This window comes from Acanthaster planci, linkage group LG12 (assembly GCF_054643075.1).
Source record: "Acanthaster planci isolate LZ-2023a linkage group LG12, COTS_SCS, whole genome shotgun sequence".
NCBI lineage: Eukaryota > Metazoa > Echinodermata > Asteroidea > Valvatida > Acanthasteridae > Acanthaster > Acanthaster planci.
The window spans coordinates 13071647-13094788 of NC_141788.1; the positions used below are offsets into that span (position 1 = coordinate 13071647).

Sequence of the window (23142 nt, forward strand, 5' to 3'; positions counted from 1 at the left end):
TGGTAGTTAAGTTCCATAAGTTGTAAAATCTCCGAGCGGAACAAAAGAGGGCGGCTTTTTTTGGTACGTCGCACACGCGTACGCCAGGAAAGTATTATGCGTGTACGTATATGTACACGTGTACATGTACCTGTACGTTCCCGGCGTTCGGACCACGAACAACAAATCGAGCTGTTCGTGAACGTACGAGAGCTGCCCGTGAACGTACGAGAGCTGCCCGAACTGTGCCACAGGGCCTGAGGTGGCGCTATTTGGGCCAACTGATCACTGCACTGCATGCAAAAGGGGGTGATACTGAAAAAAAATTATCAACGTACATGTACATGTACGTTGCGTCTACTACGGCCTAATCTGTCGCGTGACAGAGCAAAACAAAATGGCTTCGCGGTCTGTTTCGAGATCAATTGCTTTGTTGGCCATTTTCGGCCATATACATGCCCTAACTACACCAGAAAGTGCTTTCCAAAACGTGCTAGAGGACGTATCATCTTGTAAAGAATCATGTGAGCGTACATTTTCAGAACATACTTATCCAGAGGTGAGAAATTTGCTTATTACCAGTGAGTGTAAACACTAACGTTACCCTGTATGAGTTGACATCAGATATAAATTTACATGTATGTATCGATACATTCATTAGGCCTCCAAAATGATTGTCGTACATGTAGTTACTTCCTTGGTTAACATGGTTACTTGATCTTCTCCAATGGAGGTTTCTCAAATTATTCTTTTGAGTTTTGTACATGTAGGCCTCGGCTATTGTTTGTTAAAGAAATGTGTCCCAAGATCATGAAGATTAGGCCATTCCTAGGTCATATACAGTAAGCTTTGTTTTTTCCAGACACTTTTTGTACTTGGTCTCCACAAGATCATATTTCCAGCAGTCGTGGTGGTGATTGATGTCGTTAAGTACCATTGATTCAGTGAAATACAGTACATGTAGCAAACATTGGTGAGGAAAAGTTGGCATTCCCCATGGTCGGTTCCAAATCCCTGCAAATGGATGGGCCAATCACATCATTCAACACAACAGGTTTTTACTACAGTACCCCATTCATACATGTACACCAGGATGAGGCGTTCAAAGATGGCTAGGCAAATAATTATTTTGTAACTTGTGTTGGGTCACAAAGTGCCTTTTGCTTAGAAATAATTAAAAAAATGTTTATTAAATTTTTCGGGGCAGCTCTCAAGGCACATGGCGCTGGATGCAAATTGTATGACTTTTATTCTCAAGATCTTACATTTTGGTTTTTTGTTTAAGATAACTTGATCAAATAAAAGAAAATGGATTGAAAAAATTTCTATATATATAGAGGCACTACTCAGCACCCTGTGCACAAGCCTTACATTCATGTACATGTACATCTACCATGTCTACAGTACATATTGTATGAGACTTGGTCTGGACATGACTCCAACATGAGTGTCACCATAGAGGGATCCTAATACGACGCTTTTAGCGTTGATCTGCGCACTTCCGCGTTTGACAACGAGGCTGTATGTGTCAGTTTCAATTCTTAATAAGAACAGATGATTGAAAGTAAGGAGTCAAGACACAAATACATAAAAGTATGTTAAATTCAGACTTTTCAGGCTACAAATTTTTGTGGAAGAGTCTTTCAGGATGACCCGACAAGTAAAATCAAAAGAAAAAATAACAGCAATTGACCGCAAACTCACTTACCTGCGATGGTCGTGTATCTTGTGCAGTGGGCGTACTTTAAACTGAAGTGGTGTCACACTTACGAACCGGATACTGCATGTACTGTGTCGACTGTGGTGGGTGCGCGCTATGAAGTTCAACACAGAGAACCTCGGTTGCGATGCAGATATGCGCAGAAGGCGCTAATGTTGGAAACAAACTGGAAGGTGTACCTGGTATGCTCCAGTGCACTTGGAGAGTTGGTACATGTTCATACAACAGTCACACATACTGTACACATAATGAACAGCCATTTTGTTTCCAAAATTTGAGGCTGGCACTATGCTTTCCATATTCACAACTCTGGGGGGGATATAGCGTAAAGTCAAGAATTTTCTGCTTTCTGGAAGTCAAATTCTGCTTTCTTCTGCTTTCTAAATTTTGTGTACATAACTGTATGTGATTGTACATATGTAGGCCTACATTTACCGTACATCTACAGGTATCTTTGGCATAATGATATACATGTATGTAGGGCCTACGCTCACCACGTCACTGTGATCTTGGCCTGGTCCCCGTCCCTATTGATTTATTCATAAGCAGTGAGACGTCTGAGCACTACATGTATGTAGGAACGGGGACCTGTGTGATCTCCACAGTGCGGAGCCAGAAGAAATCAATACCGAATTCTGCGATATCGCAAAGGCAAAACAGGAGGGGAAATGCTACCAAATGTTACTTTCAAAGTGAGTTAAACAGTGAAAATGAGTTTCCTAATTTGGGTTTCATATTTATTTGATTAATTGTGCAGAAATGATCAAAAAAGATTTATTTGTTTTATTATTTGTTTACGAGAATTGCGTTTTCCGCTTTCTACCCCCAATTCTGCAATTTTTGCAGATATTCTGCAAAGCGGAAAATTCTTGACTCTAATATAGCGCCACCAATGTTGGGTGTGTCTCATTTTCTTTGTGAACCAAGTATTAACCCATCACACGTGGTCGGTTTAGGTCAGCTAACCCACTGATATATGTGTACATGATATTTGTACTGTAGAAACGGCCATCCATGTGTGGGTGTGCAGGCATGACATACCGGTACATTTAGTGTGGACCTCAGCACAAAAGAAGTCCACATCATGTCGGGTGCAATGGCGTCGTGTGGACTCACACATGTCCACACAATGTTCCAGTCCACATGTCCACTCAATGTTCGAGTTCACATGTCTACACAATGTTCGAGTCCACATGTCCGACACAATGTTCGATTCCACATGTCCGACACAATTCCCCCCCTCTCTGAAAAACAGTTTCAGAGGCATTTTGGGGTCAATGTTATCTGTGGTAAAATGAAGAGGAACAGTCTGGGAAATCATCATCAAAAATCAAGCTCGAAGGAGCTAGTTGGAGAAAAAGGAGCATTTTCCTCAAGTTTCCTTAACCACAGGAGAACAAAAGAATGTCCACACTTTGTATGTAAAATGTCTGGATGTGTGTGTAGTCATTGCATACGTTTCACATACATGTACACAATGCACTGTAGTCTCACAGCATCACATGTGCACAGCTCCAACCATAGCATTAGCGTTGGCTGGCCATGCTATGGTGGCACCTGCTTGGTTATCAATTTTGAACTGTGTTCCAGACCGCTGGTTGAAGTAATGCACCCAACTACTTGTTTTGCAACAGAAAATGCTATTGTGCAAAACCATTTCATCTTTCATCACATTTGAAAACTCGGTCAAAAACAGTAATGTTGAACCTATGGATTTCCTTCAAACAGCTGACAAAAGATTTATAAGGCCTTTGATGATACACTCGAGGAACAAAAAAGAAATGTTAAAAGAGCGTTTCCACCATAGGTGGCAGCAAGTCATTTTTTGCAAGTCAAAGTCAAGTCACAAGTCAAAGCTGGTATTTACAAGTCACAAGTCACAAAAATAGCAACTCGAGTCCAAGTCACATGACTCAAGTCAGCAACTCTGGTTTCCACAAAAGATATAATTTTTGTTGATGGATGTTATGGGTGTCACTTAAGACATAATTACACGGTGTGTGTATTTTGCTCACATGTTCGCATGCAGGATTCCTTGTACCATTATGAAATCGATAGAAAAATTCTGTCCCTGAATTGTCTGGAGAGAGCTGGCTCATGTACGTATTTGAGATACCGGTAGAACATAAACAGAAATGTTTGCTGTAGATAAAAATGTGGGAATTGTAATTTCAAATGTGATTTTTCTCTCTGTTAGCGATTTTGCTCTCTTTTTTTAAAAAATGAAAGTGGCTTACAGACCACTCTGCTCATGTCCCCCAACTCCTCTTCTCTTTTCCAAAGTTCTGTGCATGAACATGTACGGTGTCTGCATGGTTGGCCGTGTATTACGGTACATGTACATGTACATGTAGAGGGCTGGGTATACATGTACATGTACAAGCATTGATCAATGAGAATGCTCATCAGGTACATGTACTTATATGTACATGTACATGTATGTTTGCTGTTCCAAAATGACCTTGGACACACATTTTAAATGTACATGTGTACACATGTATGTAATATTGTCCTAAACACGTTCGGAAAAGATGCTCTGCAAGAATACCCCTCCCGTATGTAATGTACATACATGTAATATCCACTCACTAAATAATACTATACATGTATGTACAGTATGTCTATCCATGAACGTGATGTGTAAATCTTAACACTTCTAAATCTAGCAGATTCAAACAGCATTGATGAAATTCAATCAAATATTAGTTGTAAAGGTTTGCGGTAGCACCATACAAGGATATCTCTTTTATGAGTATGTGTAATTTTGAAAAGAACCAGAGGTTACTGTCCCTCACCATGAAAAGCTTCAAAGCTCATCAGTCAAATACTGTTGATCTGAAACCTTGCACTGTTCATGTACATGTACAGTAGGCCTATTTACCAAAAAAACCTGTACTTGTTATACCGTGGCAATACGTATAGATTGAAAGTTTTTCGTGGCCAAGAATTGATCATGTGATATGACACAAACATGTATGTGCTAGACTGCAAGAACGTCAGCCATATCAGCAATGTTTGCCATGGTGGTGGTACATGAGTGATGTACCCCACGGGGAACATTACCTTTATCATTCATATGGTTGAAATAGGGTATTTTGAGCTCAACCCAAAGTGTGCTTTGGTTAAAGCTCTTCCTCAGTTGCATGTACATGTAAAAAGGTGCCAGAGGGAAAAAAGATCAAAATATGCCTCCCCTGAGAATGCACAATGTTGGATGTTACTGTTCTTTTTCTACTCTGACTACCAGTAACGTGTCAGCTTGAAAATGCGAATGTTTTAGATATCCAGAACACACCATATTCTTTCATGACAGAGTAACCATCTGCCAGCATGTCAGCGGGGATGTCGTCTTTTCTCCATTATGGAGTTTGCAGAGGAAGATACTCAAGATTTCAACACCACCAAAGAAATGTGCAGTCAAGGTCAGTAAGAATACATACATGTACCCTGTAAATTATTATTTACCAAATGAAAACTTTTTAAGTCTTTGGTTATTACATGAGCATTTACTACCGGTATTACCCTCAGGGCTTCATTTTAAAGGAGCGTGATCGCGCTCGCGCTCCTTAATGTTTTCCAAGGAGAGCAAAAAAAAGCGCTCCTTAAAAAGTTAAGGAGTGCATGTTTTTTTCAAACCAGCAAATCTTGATTTATACAAATTACAATTCTTGATGAAAATACATGTACACAAGTGTATACATGTAAATGCTCTTAACTCCTAATTTTGATTTAATTTGGAAAGGTACTATGAATGTCGTGCATGGAATTTTCTAGTACTACACGTGACAGTGTTTTCAGTATTGTCAAAAGTCCATCAAAATTCTTGAACGTCATCAGAATTCTGTCAAGTATGATGTTCGTAACAAACATGTTGTACTCGTATATTTTTGATGCAGCGAACTTGAAGATTATTTTCGGTGGTTGAAAGGCGTGAGACCTACGTGTACCTACATGCATTGATGGCCAACCAAATGTCCACCAAATGTACACAGTCTGCCTAATTATCCCCAAATAATAATTTTTATTAATCTGAAAGTGCAAGTTTTTGTTTTAAATGACCAAAGTCACTCTTAGAAGTTTTGTAAAGTTGCATGTGGAGTAGCATTTTGGTTAATTTTTGGAAGAACATTTCATGTGTACCAGGTAGATGGCTCTTGAATCCTTCAAAATATCTATAAACAATGATAGACCTCTAAACTGATGCTGTCACACTTTTTTTTTCAAAGCGCCACTTTCCTATGGAGCAATTGGAGGCTCGTGGTCCACTGAACACTATACATGTAGGAAAGCATGTACATGTGCACTCTCATCAGTACAGAGGTCTATTGAGTTCACCATGCTCAATTGAGGTTAGAAATCACTGATTGAGTATCAGTATAATCTTTTCTTTGTTTATTCTGTCAGCTTGTGGTGAGGCATACAAAGATGGTGGGCAGCTATACGCTTGCCAACTTGGCTGCCAAAATGAAGTTCCATTTGCTTTGCAGAAACAGCAAGAGGTAAGTAGTAGGTCAATATTAGGCCGGCATTAAACATCAAACTTCTGCTGTGTCTAATCTGTGGTGTGAAAACAAAATGGTGGTGCCCTTTTAATATTAGCGAGTCATGCGATTTTCCTTCCAAACCACAAGAGGCCTATGCATCAACCTTTCCCTTTAAAACTATTGAGTGGAAGCTATTGATGTAGCAATATTCCTTGTGAGGCCTAAGTCCTCCTGGCAGGCATTTTATCAGAATGTGGTATCCGTCAATTGCTGCCCAACAGTAAGGAAATATTCCCATGTCTAATATTTTTCTCATGAACTCCTTGTCATGTTTCAGGAACTATTTGGGAACTGACCTATCCCACATGTTTCTCATGATGGGTTATAATGGGTTATATATGATGGGTTTCTCATGATGGGTTATAATGGGTTATATATGATGGGTTTTTCATGATGGGTTATAATGGGTTATATATGATGGGTTTCTCATGATGGGTTATAATGGGTTATATATGATGGGTTTCTCATGATGGGTTATAATGGGTTATATATGATCGGTTTCTCATGATGGGTTATAATGGGTTATATATGATCGGTTTCTCATGATGGGTTATAATGGGTTATATGTGATCGGTTTCTCATGATGGGTTATAATGGGTTATATGTGATCGGTTTCTCATGATGGGTTATAATGGGTTATATGTGATCGCTTTCTCATGATGGGTTATAATGGGTTATATGTGATCGGTTTCTCATGATGGGTTATAATGGGTTATATGTGATCGGTTTCTCATGATGGGTTATAGTGGGTTATATGTGATCGGTTTCTCATGATGGGTTATAGTGGGTTATATGTGATCGGTTTCTCATGATGGGTTATAGTGGGTTATATGTGATCGGTTTCTCATGATGGGTTATAATGGGTTATATGTGATCGGTTTCTCATGATGGGTTATAATGGGTTATATATGATCGGTTTCTCATGATGGGTTATAATGGGTTATATATGATCGGTTTCTCATGATGGGTTATAATGGGTTATATATGATCGGTTTCTCATGATGGGTTATAATGGGTTATATATGATCGGTTTCTCATGATGGGTTATAATGGGTTATATATGATCGGTTTCTCATGATGGGTTATAATGGGTTATATATGATCGGTTTCTCATGATGGGTTATAATGGGTTATATATGATCGGTTTCTCATGATGGGTTATAATGGGTTATATATGATCGGTTTCTCATGATGGGTTATAATGGGTTATATATGATCGGTTTCTCATGATGGGTTATAATGGGTTATATATGATCGGTTTCTCATGATGGGTTATAATGGGAGAAGGAGTAATGACCAGTCAAAACTCTCTTTAATATCACCTGCAGTTAAATTGATTATTGGAGAGAATACCTCTTTCTCGTGGAAAGAAAGACGGTTTCTAAAAGCTGTATTTTTTTAAAGAGAAAATTAATGTTCAAAGCATTTGCCTAGTTTCTGTCGTTTGAATATAGATTGCAGTTAATTGGATTAGACATGGCAGAAGTTTGTTGTTTTAAAGTGGGCCTTAAGAGTCAGCACACCAGTGGAACTGATAAACTTCATCTTGACCAGCAACCTTAATTTTGTCAAAATCTAACTCTCTATAGCATACAAAATGTGTGTTTTAACACTTGTACATGTACTCCACCCAAATCCAGCTTGCATATTGGTTTTAGTACACCCTGCTTTACAGAGGGATTACATGTACATGTAGTTTGTACACAGTGCTCCAACTGACCACAGCCTACACTGGGCAAAATATGAGACAGATGGGTAACCGCTCTACATGTCCTTATCCTATAGATAAACTATTGGTACCTAATAAGCCTGGGATCCGTGCACGACTAGTCGCCAAGTCGCCAATACCACAGGGTAGTCGCGGTCACGACTATCAATTTTGAGATACTCGACTAGTCGGCATGCGGCGACTATTATCCCACGACTCTCGACTATTAATCTGTACCGCATCTGTATTCTCTGTGCGCGGCCACGACTACAGGCAGCACCGCGAGTATGTGGTGAGACCGAGCCACTGTCGCGGCGACTTTTAATCTGCACCGCGCCACTACTATTCAGTGTGCCACGACTCGACTACACAAAGCACCGCACGTCCTGTGTGAGACTGAGCCGCATTCTGTGTGCCACGACTAGATGCATTACACACAGTACAGGAGCTCGAGCATGTACTGTACATATGTACGTACATGTATGTGAGACCGCGGCCGCGGCGATTGTACACCGCGCACATGGGCCAAGCATGAAGCCTTAGCCGCACGTATCGGCCGTCCACACACACAATGCATGCAATACTTAACATGCAGCCACTTCATGCGCTAATGAATTATCCACGTGTTTGGGTTTTTTCTCTAGACCGCATAAAACAGTGCACGGCGTCGTGGTCCATGTCTTGTAGTTTAAACTCCATTCGGTAGTTGGAAGTTGTCATGGTCTCCTGGTTGCGTTCTGTAATACTTAACACATGTAGTAAAACCATGATTCTTGACAATCGGACAGGGGTCTCATTCTCAGTCTGATGCAGTTCGAAAGGTTTTTATTTTCAACATGCAATTTGGAGATGAATTAAAATAAAAGTATCAGGCAAACCGTGGAAAATTGAATGTCGGACTTTCTTTTTCTGTTCTCTCGTTTTGTATTGCGTCTAATTCTTACTATTAAATTTTTAAAGTGATTGCTAAGGTTTTTGGTTCAGTCTTGAATTCCTGAAAAAGCAGCAAGAATTGCCTGTATTATAATTGTTAAGTACCGGAGCTTATTTTCTCAGTCCAGTCAACTTTCCTTATTCATATCATTGCTTGTCCCAGAAAATGCACGGGCCCTGCTACTTGGTCCGATTCCAAAACCACGTGGTTTCTTGTCCTCCTACCTCGAAATTTACTTATGCTTTTTTATTCATGTGCAGGGCCCTGGTGTTTTGTCCAATACTCCAATTACATGTATCACGTTCGGATCCAAAACCACGTGGTGGTTGACACGTTGTTGTCGTCCTTCCTCGACAGCTGGTCTGACTCTTTGTTATTCATTATGCGGGGCCCTGGTGCCACGCCTATTTACATGAACGAGTTCGGGTCTAAAACCATGTGATGGGTTGTCCTCCTTAGCTTCTTGCACAGCTGAGATGATGTACATAAACATGTTCTGGGCGGGGCCTTGTCTGGTGGTTCGTGTAGGGGATCTCTTTCCCCCCAAGGTAGATTTGTAAAGTAAAAGATGGTAATTTGATTTCGTAAACGACAATAAAAATGTCAATGATAAGTTTCCAAGAATATTTCATTCACCGTTCATAGTTTGTGTTTGTACTCCATTATTTTAAAATAATATGAGAAATAATTTTCCCATAATCAGAAATAGACGTCTCTCTCAAAATCAAAATTTAACCAGAGGCTCCAGAGCATCATATTGATTATGCATTTTAGGTGAGCCAATTTTGTGCAGGTGAACACTGAACAACTCATTAAAAAAACATGTGAGTCATGTTCTTTGCAGTGACTTACCAAATACAACCAAACGCACTTACTGTTTCACCCTCGAAAAATTAAAATGGAACGATCCAAAAATGCCGAAGCCATTCAAGAATCAAGAGAGTAGACCACGTGTGCTACATTGTCAGTTTGACACGGCCATTGTACCGGTATGGGCGTGTCCCTGCTGTCTTATTTGTGTGCATACTGTACGTACTAAGGGGTCTGACGCACCAAACAAAAAAATTTTTATTTCAATTCAGTAAGCTGATGTTTTTCTCCAGTCATTGCTAATGGACTGAAACGAGAAAGTCAAGCTGATCCATGCAGAAGATTTATATATATTCGCCGATTTTGAGTAAAACCAGAGAGGCCACATAAGCTTTACAAGAGATTGTCTAGTCTGCCGGAAATTTATCAATACAGTCATTCAAATTAGAGGTGCTCCTCAAAATTTTAACTACGAATATCATTAACATAGTATGACGTCATCGGGTCATAAAAGTCGCGACTAGTTAAATAGTCGCGACTAGTTTGTAATAGTCGCCACGACTTTGCAAAATTGATAGTCGCGCAGGCTTAGTACCTAACACATCACCCCCTAGATGTCTGCAAAGAATTCATGAGATTCCGTCATAACAATGACTAACACACGGGGGAAGGGGTTCTCTCCATCCCTTATCTTGCTTCAAATGCGTGAATATGTCAAAAGTAAGCAGTACCAAAAGTCGGTATAGTTTCGTTGTTGAATGTTATCTTCATTGAGATTCATGTTCACTCACTCCATACAGTAACTTGAAACCTGTCTTTCTAATAGTACATATGTATCTGATTGTTCTCCCCCAACAGTTGCTGTCTGAGGAGCCCAATGTTCACATCCTAACCCCTATTCTGGCCATTCAGTCCATGTGTGAGAAATTCTCTCAGTTTGCCAGCTTCCGGTTCAGTTCCTGGTTGGTGTACATGCGAGGAGACAATGGGCAAGTCTACATCTTTGAGTCCCAGCCTGAGGTTGACATTTTCACCATGGACCCCAAGTTTCAAGAGGAGATTATTGGTAGGGACTTATTGGAGAGCTTTTGAAGTATGTACATGTATAGTCGACTTTATTAATACAAGGGTCTGGGGAAATTATATGTATCTGGTATTATCTGGAACCTCATCTTAAGCAGAAAACACCGGTATTTTCCCACTTGTATGTGCGTAATTAACACACACATGTCCTTCTTGATAGGTACTGAATTTGCTTTCAAAACAGTTCAAACATGTTCTTTATGAAAGTGGAATGTATATATGTCTAACGAAGAAAGACTTGTGATAATAAAATTTGTATGATAATTGAGAGGAACAAAGAAAGCTCATGAAACGTAACAACAGAGCATGTGGACTCATAACCAATCATTGTCATAGCGATATACCGGTAACCCATACTAAATCATGATTAATGTTGCGAGGATCACGCACATACAAGTAAGTGCATTAACATTTTAGTTGGTGACTGACCACAGAGTTGCAATTTTACACATGGGGTAATTCCAGAAATAAGGGGTCCAAAAGTGTGACATTTTTGTGTCCCTGTTACATCTGACCTTTGTTTTTTGACATGGAAATACTACCGGAATTGATTTCAAACTGTTACTATTTGTTTGGCAGGTAATTTGCATTAATTCATCACTCTTGGAAATTAGAAAATGTGTTCTGAAGTTACAAAATCATATGTCAGATCTCACCTCACCTCAGACCCTTGACACTTTGTGTTGTCGGGGGGACCTGAGGGCAGAAGAAGCAGATAACCTTCTCCAAGAAGTTCAGTTGGCGCCTATCGAGAGCAGCTCTGTAAGGGTCATCTCTGTCCAGTCCCTGATGTTGTCGGACCAGCTCTTCCTTTAGCACCCGCGTTTCCATCCTCCTTCAACACTGCCTTGTAGAATGGTTTGGAGAGGGTGTTGTGCCTGGTGACGTGGCCAAACCAAGCCAGTTTTGGACATCTGGCAGTTACCAGTATGGGTTCTTGGTTGCCCACAAGTGAACTGACTAAGTTTCTTACATAGTCATTGGTTTTGTGTTCTTTGTAGTAAATGCGGAGCAGCTTTCTCAGGCATCTGGTTTCAAAGGTCTGGATCCTTCTTTCTGTGTCTGCCAGTAGTGTCCATGTCTCGCACCCGTACAACAAAATGGAGACAATCAGTGACTTGTAGAGCATGAATTTTTCTTGGAAGCTGATGTTACTTTTCCATTCCTTGTTGAGTCCGGCCGTTGCTGCACTGGCTGTGGCGAATCCTTGTACAAATTTCTGCTGTGCAGATGCTGTCCTTCGTGAGTGTGGCTCCCAAGTATTTGAAGGCTGTTACATCTTCAAGGAGCTCGCCATTCAAGGTGATCTTTGCACTGATGGTTTTCCTACTGTTCACCATGATTTTTTATTTCTCTGCGCTCACTTCCACGCCATATGTGTTGGATCTGTCCACTAGTCTTTAAGGTCTTGCAGCTTGCTGTTGGTGCCCCCCATGAGATCAGTGTCGTCTTCAAACCGGAGGTTGCAGACTGGTTTGCCACCGATGGATATGGAAGTGTGATGGTCTTGGAGTGTTTCTTGCATTATTCTCTCAAGAAACAAGTTCAAGAGAATGGGGGACAGGAGACATCCCTGCCTGACACCGACTGATGTTTGGAAAAGTTCTGCCACCTGGTTGTTAAGAAAAACTACACTGTTTGCCTGTTCGTAGAGGTCCTGGATGGTTTGCATGAGCCCTTTCTCAATGTTGAAGCCTCTTAGGATGTGCCAGGGACCGTAATGCTACACCCAGTTAAACGCTTTCTTAAAATCAATGAAATTGTGGAAAGGGTCACACTGATGATGAAGATGTTTTCCTATGAGGATTCTGCAGTTGAATATCTGCTCCATTGTGCTCTGGCCTGGTCTAAAACCTGTTTCAGGCATGGGAATCTTTCCGGTTTAACCTGGAATTCCGGTTTTTTCACCTTCAAATTTGTGGTCTTCTAGTTCAGTGTAAACATGGAATAAAATTTGGGGGGCAAGTTGTAGGGGGGTAAATGTTACTTGATGACGCGGCACTCAAAACTTGGTGAAATTTGTTCGTTGAAACAATTCTGTTTACACGACGCTTCAGGACCCTTCAAAATGTAAGAGGAACTACTTTTGCGGATTCCCACAAAACCTGAATTCTCTTTGCGTAACCAAAGGAGGGAACCAGTGAAGAGTGCTGTCGCGAGCTCGCGTTTCGCCACAGCCACTTTGCGTGAATGCCCGGTGTCCACAAAAATCCGTCCCTGTAAAAATCAGACTCTTACCTGTTATTGGTTAATTCCTCTCACATGACTGGCCATTCTCCTAATTATACATACGCATGCACATTACTCCGAATGGGTCTGTATTTTATAGAGGCATAAATTCTTGGCAGCGCTGCAAGACTCGAGGCAGCATGGCCAGCTGGCCATGTGCGAAGTGGCTTTTGGAAATTGTTGCATGTTCATGTACTGTACATGGTCGAAGTGCCGCTCTGTACATAGGTACACACATGAAGTCAGGAAACAAAATCGAAATCATCGCAGAAGGAAAGAACTTAGAGCTCGTTGAGTGGGGGGCTGCCGATCTGAAAGAGATTGATATATCGGTAAAATACAAGTGGAACTGGTCGTGGTGTGACAAATTATTACTGGCTGAAACGGAAGATGAGCATGTGGTGGGCGACTGCTTTCATAAGCTTTACAACCCTGGAGAAGCATGGTGTGAATGGTGTTGTGTTCGTATCAAGTACGGTACTTCTGGAGGGATAGCATTGATACAGCATGATGCAGCTAAGTACTAGAAGCACCGCAAACACTTCCGTGAAAGAAGAATGAACTACATCACAGGTTTTACAAGTCCAATTAATTATTAAAACAAAATTAGAGTAATTTTTTTTAAATGTCCTTATAATTGAGAAGATTTTGCTTCAGTAAATTAGAGGCAAAGGGGCAATGAATTGCCTCAGATTGCACCTCAGCGCATCTAGAATCCAAAATTTTCCGGAGCCCTTAGGCGGGCCCTGGACCCCACGTCGTAGGGGCTTCACACTCCACACTCACAGTAGTCTCCCCTTGATTAATTTCATCAGAAAATATTTGCAGGTTTTTGTTCATGTCCATTCACATGCCTGCTATTTGTTCTTCGGATAGCATTTCCTCAGATTTTGGTTTCAGTCGGTTGAGGATCACCTGGAACATGTCTTTACTGGGGTTGGCTGATCAGGCTGATTGTTCTATAGTTTTGGCATAGTCTGAGATTGCCTTTCTTTGGTAGTGGTATTACCAGGGACTGCGTCCACTCCCTTGGCCATTTTTTTTCATCCCAGGTCTTCTTGCAGAGTATTGTCTTCTGGCAGAGTATTGTCTTCTGGTAGAGTATTGTCTTCTGGCAGAGTATTGTCTTCTGGTAGAGTATTGTCTTCTGGTAGAGTATTGTCTTCTGGTAGAGGATTGTCTTCTGGCAGAGTATTGTCCTCTGGCAGAGTATTGTCTTCTGGCAGAGTATTGTCCTCTGGCAGAGTATTGTCTTCAGGCAGAGTATTGTCCTCTGGCAGAGTATTGTCTTCTGGCAGAGTATTGTCTTCTGGCAGAGTATTGTCTTCTGACAGAGTATTGTCTTCGTCCAGAGTATTGTGTTCTGGCAGAGTATTGTCTTCTGTCCAGAGTATTGTCTTCTGGCAGAGTATTGTCTTCTGTCCAGAGTATTGTCTTCTGGCAGAGTATTGTCTTCTGTCCAGAGTATTGTCTTCTGACAGAGTATTGTCTTCGTCCAGAGTATTGTGTTCTGGCAGAGTATTGTCCACTGGCAGAGTATTGTCTTCTGTCCAGAGTATTGTGTTCTGGCAGAATATTGTCTTCTGGCAGAGTATTGTCTTCTGGCAGAGTATTGTCTTTTGGCAGAGTATTGTCTTCTGGCAGAGTATTGTCCTCTGGTAGAGTATTGTCTTCTGGCAGAGTATTGTCCACTGGCAGAGTATTGTCTTCTGTCCAGAGTATTGTCCTCTGGCAGAGTATTGTCTTCTGTCCAGAGGAATGTCCTCTGGCAGAGTATTGTCTTGTGGCAGAGTATTGTCTTCTGACAGAGTATTGTCTTCTGGCAGAGTATTGTCTTCTGGCAGAGTATTGTCTTCTGGCAGAGTATTGTCTTCTGGCAGAGTATTGTCTTCTGGCAGAGTATTGTCTTCTGGCAGAGTATTGTCTTCGTCCAGAGTATTGTGTTCTGGCAGAGTATTGTCCACTGGCAGAGTATTGTCTTCTGTCCAGAGTATTGTCCTTTGGCAGAGTATTGTCTTCTGTCCAGAGGAATGTCCTCTGGCAGAGTATTGTCTTGTGGCAGAGTATTGTCTTCTGACAGAGTATTGTCTTCTGTCCAGAGTATTGTCCTCTGGCAGAGTATTGTCTTCTGACAGAGTATTGTCTTCTGTCCAGAGTATTGTCCTCTGGCAGAGTATTGTCTTCTGACAGAGTATTGTCTTCTGGCAGAGTATTGTCTTCTGACAGAGTATTGTCTTCTGGCAGAGTATTGTCTTCTGTCCAGAGTATTGTCCTCTGGCAGAGTATTGTCTTCTGACAGAGTATTGTCTTCTGGCAGAGTATTGTCTTCTGACAGAGTATTGTCCTCTGGCAGAGTATTGTCTTGTGGCAGAGTATTGTCTTCTGGCAGAGTATTGTCTTCTGTCCAGAGTATTGTCCTCTGGCAGAGTATTGTCTTCTGACAGAGTATTGTCTTCTGGCAGAGTATTGTCTTCTGTCCAGAGTATTGTCCTCTGGCAGAGTATTGTCTTCTGACAGAGTATTGTCTTCTGGCAGAGTATTGTCTTCTGGCAGAGTATTGTCTTCTGTCCAGACCATTAATGTTGCTTTACCTCCACCTTTCAGATGTGACTGGCACACACACAAAAATTGACCCCACATTTCTGGAATTACCCATATGTATCAAGTGAAGGAAACCATTAAAGTTTTGTGTGGACAAGTAGAGGGTATAGGTCAGGGTCTTGTAATTGTTTTTAGAAATAAAGGTGATTTTTTTTAACTTTTGGGATTTAGAACTTTAAATTTGACTTCTAAAGAGACATTTATGGGTAGGAGAACAAAGGAGTTTAGTGCAACATGAATTTTTCTTCTGCTTTTAAAGTGGATAGTGGCATATTTCTGTTCTCTTTTTTGTGTTTTAGTGGGGAGTTTGAATTGAGTGTGTCTTTACTCGGGCCCTCTGGTTGCCAGGGAATTGCAAAAACCCATTGTCTGTTGTGTTCGTTTGAATTGGGTGGCATGAAAGCCCTCTTATTGTTCAGGTATCTAAAATGCTCCAACATCACAGTCCTGGATTAGCGAGCATTATCAACTCACCTAGTATAACAGCACCTTTGTTTAATGGGTTTGTTGATCGGTTGATTTGTTGTTTTCAAAATGCTTATGCTAAATAAGAAAGATAACAAGACATTTGCTCTCAACCATCTTAACCTAAATTTTCTATCACCCAATTATATCACCCAATCTTGTGACAAAGATTTTTTCCAACATAGGAATGTTAACACTTTGGTTGGGACTGGCTAATATGCTCACCTTAACCGGAATCTTGTCCTTTCTGAACTCATACATGTATATTACTGAGAGTGGACTGTACATGTACAGTGTATTTGTGTGTTCCTGTACATGGAACCTTGTGGGAAGAGGATGCAGAATACAGTAGGAACAACTGCTCCCACAAGAATGAATCCTCCGCCCACAAGGGAAACCTATGGAGTTAGGGAGTTGAATAGAATAAAGGAGAACAAAAGAGGAACCCCACCAGGAAGTGTATGTGAGGATGTATGGCTAGGCCTTCCCTCCATTAGGGAACAATTTCTTGTGTTAAAAAGGTTGAGACCCAGTTGTCAGGACAAAAAGTGTGGAAAAGTTAGGGGTACATGTGTATATACATGTATGTATATTTATATCAATTGAGATCCCATATTGTTTATAAGTAATAATTGGTATTAAAAGGCAATGTAAAAACTGTCTTTGTAAATCTTATGCTGTGTTTCAACAACAACCTTTAATAATAATTTGGATTACAATTAGGAGTAAGGAGGGCTACATGTATCTGCTTCTAGACAATAAAGATTATAGCCAGCTAAGGTCTTACTTCCTCATATGCAGCAAGGTATGAGACGGAGAGAACCCCCCCTGCTTTGTGTTGGTCATTGTCTCGCAGGAATCTGGGGAATTCCTTTCAGACATCTTGGGGGGATGTGTTAAGTAACAATAGTCTGGAATGTGTATAGGGATTGGACATGTTGGGGGGGTACCCCTCGGTCTCATTTCTTGCTGGGTATATACTTCCTCTTCCTTTCAGGTCACTTTCTGCACCTTTTGTCTGCTTTTGTTTCAGACTTTGGGAAAATGTCCAATAATTTGGAAACCAACCTGGAAGTATTGAGTAATCGTGACTCCACAGACTATCCACAAAAGGAAGACTTCACTGACGATGCCTATGGATGGCTGGACTGTGTATCCAAGAAATCTGGACTGCCTCGTTGGCTGCTCGGTGTGACATTACTCTTGTCTGCACTGGCTATGATATGGCTATGCTGTGCTACCACAGCAACTGCTCCTGATCAACGGGTTTCCCCACAGGTGGGTTTCCTTGTACCCAGGGCCTGGTTAGAAGCTATAATAATGGGTGGGGGGTTGGAGAAGAGAACCAGTTTTTTAAGCCAAACTCCTTATGCTTTTTAACCTCGTATCCTCTTGAATCTTGCTATTTTAGTCTTCACTGTGCAGGAAACCAATTTCCTGGAATTGACTTGCAAGAGGTATCAAGTCTTATCTTAATTGCTGGATGATGTCTTAACACACAGGGATTCCTTGTATTGAAACACACAGGACATTTAAACTCATTCCAGCAAATTCAGTGTGTAATGCTGTTTAGCATCTATACATATCCCACACTCGAGGGACTCCACCCACACTTAGCTAATTAGTGCAAAAGAGTCTATGGAGGTTGTACATGTGCTGTTTTCAAGTGACCTCGGGTCACAGCTAGGAGTTACAGCAAACATCTACATTGCCATAGTTTGGGAGTTATTGGATGAAACGTTTATGTCGTACAAATTGTGAACACCAAGGGTCAGTATTTGTAAATTCATACATGTGCATGTACTTTGCTAAGGACTGTGGTTGTTGTGTCTTTTCAAAAAGTTGGTACATGTAGTTTCAGCCGAAAATAATGTTGCTTCCGAGGCAAGTACAATAAAGAAAAGATAGGCCTGCTGGTGGCAAGTACATGTACTGTTAGTTAAGCAATGATGGTTTTGATCTAGACCTAGATCGGAGACGTTTGCTTTATATGCGAGGCTGGGGTCTCCAAACTCGGACAAAGGAAACAGGGCCCTGTAACAAAAGACCGTACTCCGCACAAAAGACCAGGCTGCTGGGCATTAGCAACATTTTTCACTCTGAAAAGTGGTGATAATCCAGCCTTGTTTTGAAACCGTATACCAGGGTTTGGGGCATTTTTAGTGAGTGGATTCCCACCGGGGACAAAGCGCTCCACCACCGCAGCGATTAGCCACACAGAACCACTGCACGCTAATCTGGCCCCTATTGAAAAGAGGTCAGTAGTGCACTCAGCCAGGTTTGTGAACAGAAGAAAGTTACATAACACCACACCATCTGGGCTCTTTTTACAAGGCTGCAGGCCTGGCTGAAATACTCGGGCGTCAATGAAGATCACCTGTCAACTTAGAGTAGTGCCTAAAGATTACTTTGTGCAGCTGTAAATGTCCGTTAAATGAAATGATGAATTTTTGAAGAGTTTTGAAAACGGAAAAAATGATAATTATGCCGGCCCAGCATCATCAACATTGAAAAATGCCCCGACATGAAGTGGCTATGCAAGTATAGGCATTTGGAATACTTTGTTAAATTCAACTGGCAATAATGTACTGTACACACTGTGCAAATCACAAGCATATTATGCTTGTGTAAATAGCATTCATAGCATTACAACACTAGAAATATTAAGATTTGTGCTCAAGCAGTCATGAAACAGCCACCACTTGGCTTGAAACTGGTAAAACTAATAGTAACATGACATTATGCTATTACATTGACTTCTTGTAATTTTAACCCTAACCCTCCTCAATCCTTCACCTGTTGGAGGATTGAGGAGGGTTAGGGTTAATGACAAGTGTGTAAATTAAAAAAGTACCACTAAGACTGCCAAAAATCCATATGCTGATATTGATCTTCTTCTTGAATGGAAAAGGTTGGTATTAAAACTTACTAACTCAATTTTTCCTGTTCTTGAAATTTCAGAAAGTGGCAATCTACAATGACCTTGCCTACTTGCAGGACTCCAAGAAAAAGTTCATTCACCCCATCTTCATTAAAAGCCTCCCAGCCAAGGCAGTTAATGCCACAGCAACTGATGATGATGATGAGTTGCTTATACTGGAGGATGTCAAACCTCAACAGACAAAGATTTAAGAATCTGGAGGATTCCTTTCTGTTGTCATGTACATGAAGGTCACTCAGTCTAATAGCACACAAAATGAGTATCAAATGCATGTATGCATGTACATGTACATGCAGGTCAAAGAGTAACACATAATGGAGATTTACACTTCAAAGTCAGTTAAAGCATATGCTTCTGGGGAAAGACAGCAGATATGAACCTCATAGTTCAAGTCAAGTGGCGAAGCTTTACAATCTCAGTGCATGATATGCATGTGTTCTTGAGAATTGAGGTGGTAGGTGTCGTGTGTGTACTTTCCCATGACACAACAAACTTCAGCTACAAATATCGTTGATATCATGGTTTTAGCCTGAATCTTCACATTCTGACCACTTGCAATTATTTCTTACTAGTAGTGTTGTCGTCAAGCCCATCACAATCTTTGACCAAAAACAAAACCATTTACGTAATCAAATACAATTACATGTACATGTACATTAAACGGGGTGAGCAGTAACAAAGGAAAGCTTTTGTTGAAGTTCATTTGATGATAGTGCGAAGGGGCCTTGACTATAACACTGCTCATTAGTTCACACTTCATTACCACTTTCTCCCAACAATGCACTTTCAGTCAAATCTGATTTACTCTAACAGGGAAATTACCAAGGTTGTAAAGAGCATTTAAATAACAAAAAGGGAAATTTTAGATCAAAAGTAGTTTATTCCCCCAAACTTTTAAACTCACGTTGTTAAATAACTAATTCTTCCAAGTTCAAACCCCAACTCCCCATTTTAGTGGCTAATGCATCATCCATACTTTGGAGGTGTAATTGTTTAAGTGTAAGCTAAAATGTACATGCACATTGCATTTGAATGGCTTCAACAATTGGAGTTAGAGATGCTCATAGGATGAGCTGCATTCTTTATCTAGTACTTGCAACAGGATTCTCAGTGAAAAATCCCACAAAATTGTTTTCCATGTGGGATTGGTCCCAGTGCACAGTGTTTTATGTGGTTAGCTGCATTGTATTTTGGGAGTTTATGGCACTTCACTAGTAACACGTATCGATCTTCAATTATACAGTATTTCGTGCACCCCCCTCTCAATGAGTTAAGTTTGTGTTTGCCTGCAGCTAGCAAGTGCCGCTTTTCTAGTTTGGCTTTAGAAATGATTGCAAAATAATCGCAAAAGCAGTTTTCATTGTTTGTGAAAGGTGGGCTGAATAAGGGCAGGTTAAACATACTGTTGACATGAGGTGGACCCCTCTGAAACCAGGATTTGTGGACCCCTCTGAAACCAGGATTTCATTATCTTAGCAGCTGGGAAGGTAAGATATGCTCAACAACCATCAGCACTACAGGTGGGCAGTCTACCCTTGCAATTATCTGCTGGATCTGCTACTATAAACTGGCCCAGACATACAGAAGACTACCCCTTGAACTATGGGGCTTATCACCGTACTACATATAAGAACTGCACAAACTTTGAATTAATGCACCATTTCACAGTGATTAGAATGTGGTTTCATAACTTGACAAAATTAAATACTCACATTGGTCATTAACTTTATGAAAGTCAATGTGTATTGAAAAAACCATAAGCATATACCCCACAGGCAATAATTATTCACTTTGGCATTTGACTGGCAACAAATTCCTCCGGGGATATTACAGTGGCTGATGCTTTGAGTGAGAGATGCATGAAATCTTGGTACAACATTGCCAGATACCTGAGTTCAGGTGCTGCACTGCGTTGAACTCAGGTGTTCCGGTAATTGAGAATTCACGGTATTACTGAAGTCATCCAACTTCTAGGACGAGTTAAGATACTTGGTGGTGGTAGACAAATTGGTCCTTTATGCCGATTCTCAGCTTACATGTGTAATTCTGGGCATGCAAGCATAGTTCTCGGTACATGGACAACCTTGGTAAAGGACCAGTTTGTCTGCCGCCATTAAGCATCTTAAAGTCCCCCTTGCTATCATAACTGGTGTTTGTAACCACTTGCTTGTATATGTATGGTGTAATGGCTCGAGTAAAATTGTGTCATTTTTTGTATGCAGTGCTAAACATGAGCAGACATGACTTCTTGGTGTTTTGAGTACTGTAAGGATACAGGAAAATGCATTGTTTGAGTGAACAAGCTTGAGTTTGCATTGTGGCTCAATTGGAACACATAGCTTTTATGGCTACAGTGTGATACATATATGTGTATCTGTCATCATTAGTTTGGTATCACATGGCTTTTATGGCTACAGTGTGATACATATATGTGTATCTGTCATCATTAGTTTGGTATCACATGGCTTTTATGGCTACAGTGTGATACATATATGTGTATCTGTCATCATTAGTTTGGTATCACATGGCTTTTATGGCTACAGTGTGATACATGTATGTGTATCTGTCATCATTAGTTTGGTATCACATTTTCATTAAATGGACCCTATCGGTGCTACATCATCATATTAAGCTAACTGAATTATGAACTATTAGCTTTTCCCATAATTTCAAGTTTGGATAAAATAGCAACATTGTTCTGGTGAATTTCTTTGATGGGATTTCTCAAGGCGTGTGTAAATATTTTGTACAGTGGTCTTAATGTGTGGTTCCCCCCCCCGAGTATGTTAAACATCTGCATGTCATTGTAATGCTTATATGGAGGATATTAATGCACATCGATCAAGTGAAGTTCTTGATTTTGGTAAACATTTAAATGTCGTGCTTAGAATTTAGACCATGGGTTTAATGTTTACAATTGAATTCTCAACCTGTTAAGTAATAATGCTTTTACCCACATGGCCATTTGCTGGCATTCTGACATGAAGGAGAACAAGGGTCTTTACACTTTTTGTACATAGTGGTATCACCAAGATGAACAGCTTTATTAAAGAGAATTTCAGCTTATTTTATTTGCAGCTAATTTTTTTTTCTAGTTTTTGTTTTGAAATAATTTTGGTGGTGGTAGGTATAAACATGTACACATATACTTGTAGTTTGGGAGGAATATATGAAATGTACAACAGCTGTGTATTTCCAGTAATAAACATCTTCAGTTAAGGGTTTTGTCGTCTGTTTGTATTTGATAAAATGGTTGCAGTTCAGTGTGCCTTCCCTGTCAATGGGGTCTGACCAAGTACATGTACCTCTTGACCACATACTTTCCCCAAGATCAGCTTTCACTTCAGAAGGCAAGCATTTGTTTGCAGCCGTGCAGGTCATACATTTTAAAGTACAATATGTCTATATTGTGCATAAAAATAACTGAATTTATTCATCAGATTGCAAATAGACCAATCCAAGGAGATAACCGAACCATGGTTGCACTCACATGCAAGTTCTTAAGCTTGACATGCGTGCATTTGACACCCAAGTGGTTAAAGAGGCATGTAATATGTGTGTATTACCTGTCCATGAATGTTGTGCCACCTCCTTAGTGGCTTCTATTTCTGGTTGGCAAATTACACCATTGATCACCACTTGTGGCATGTACACCTATGGTTGTCAATATTATGCTGGTCAAGTTCTGGATGCCTTCTGCCATTGATTAAGCTTTGCAAGCTTGTAATCACTACCTAGACAGAAATATCATGCACAGCTCTGCAGCTGTTAGGCACCTGTCCATATGTACGTTTTTTGGTGCGTTGCGTACATGATGCATTTATACGTTTCACTTTCATGAACACGAAAATTGACCCATTAACATAACACACGTGCATTGCGTTTGGATATGCTATGCTTGGCGCAGGTGTTGACACACATAGGGAAAGGCTCTTTCGTCTGAAAATGGGGGGTGCTCATTGGAAGGCATGGGTCAGTGAGTTCACCCTTTGCTGTCACTTGTTGACATCACAAAAGCTTTTTGATTTTTTAACAGAGCTGCCATGTTTTCCATATGCCGCCATGGCATTCCTGAGGCAGTGGTCGGCACCGTTTAAAATAATTAGGCTGTGTGGCAAAGTGCTATAA

General features: G+C 40.6%; 1 protein-coding gene across 1 annotated transcript; it reads left to right on the forward strand.

The window, feature by feature from the left end:
• The first annotated feature begins 296 nt into the window (after positions 1–296).
• On the forward strand, positions 297–22233 carry tmem59 (transmembrane protein 59). Its single transcript, XM_022247686.2, has 6 exons — positions 297–538; positions 5013–5121; positions 6104–6198; positions 10554–10761; positions 17107–17351; positions 19035–22233. The coding sequence occupies exons 1-6, from the start codon at positions 377–379 to the stop codon at positions 19203–19205; spliced, it is 990 nt and encodes a 329-aa protein (XP_022103378.1). The 5' UTR covers positions 297–376; the 3' UTR covers positions 19206–22233.
• Positions 22234–23142: the final 909 nt, after the last annotated feature.

Coding starts and splice junctions, on each gene's coding strand:
- tmem59 (XM_022247686.2), top strand. CDS start 377: ATGGCTTCGCGGTCTGTTTCGAGATCAATTGCTTTGTTGGCCATTTTC. Junction 5,122..6,103: donor CAAAGAAATGTGCAGTCAAG/GTCAGTAAGAAT, acceptor TTATTCTGTCAG/CTTGTGGTGAGGCATACAAA. Junction 10,762..17,106: donor GTTTCAAGAGGAGATTATTG/GTAGGGACTTAT, acceptor CTTTTGTTTCAG/ACTTTGGGAAAATGTCCAAT.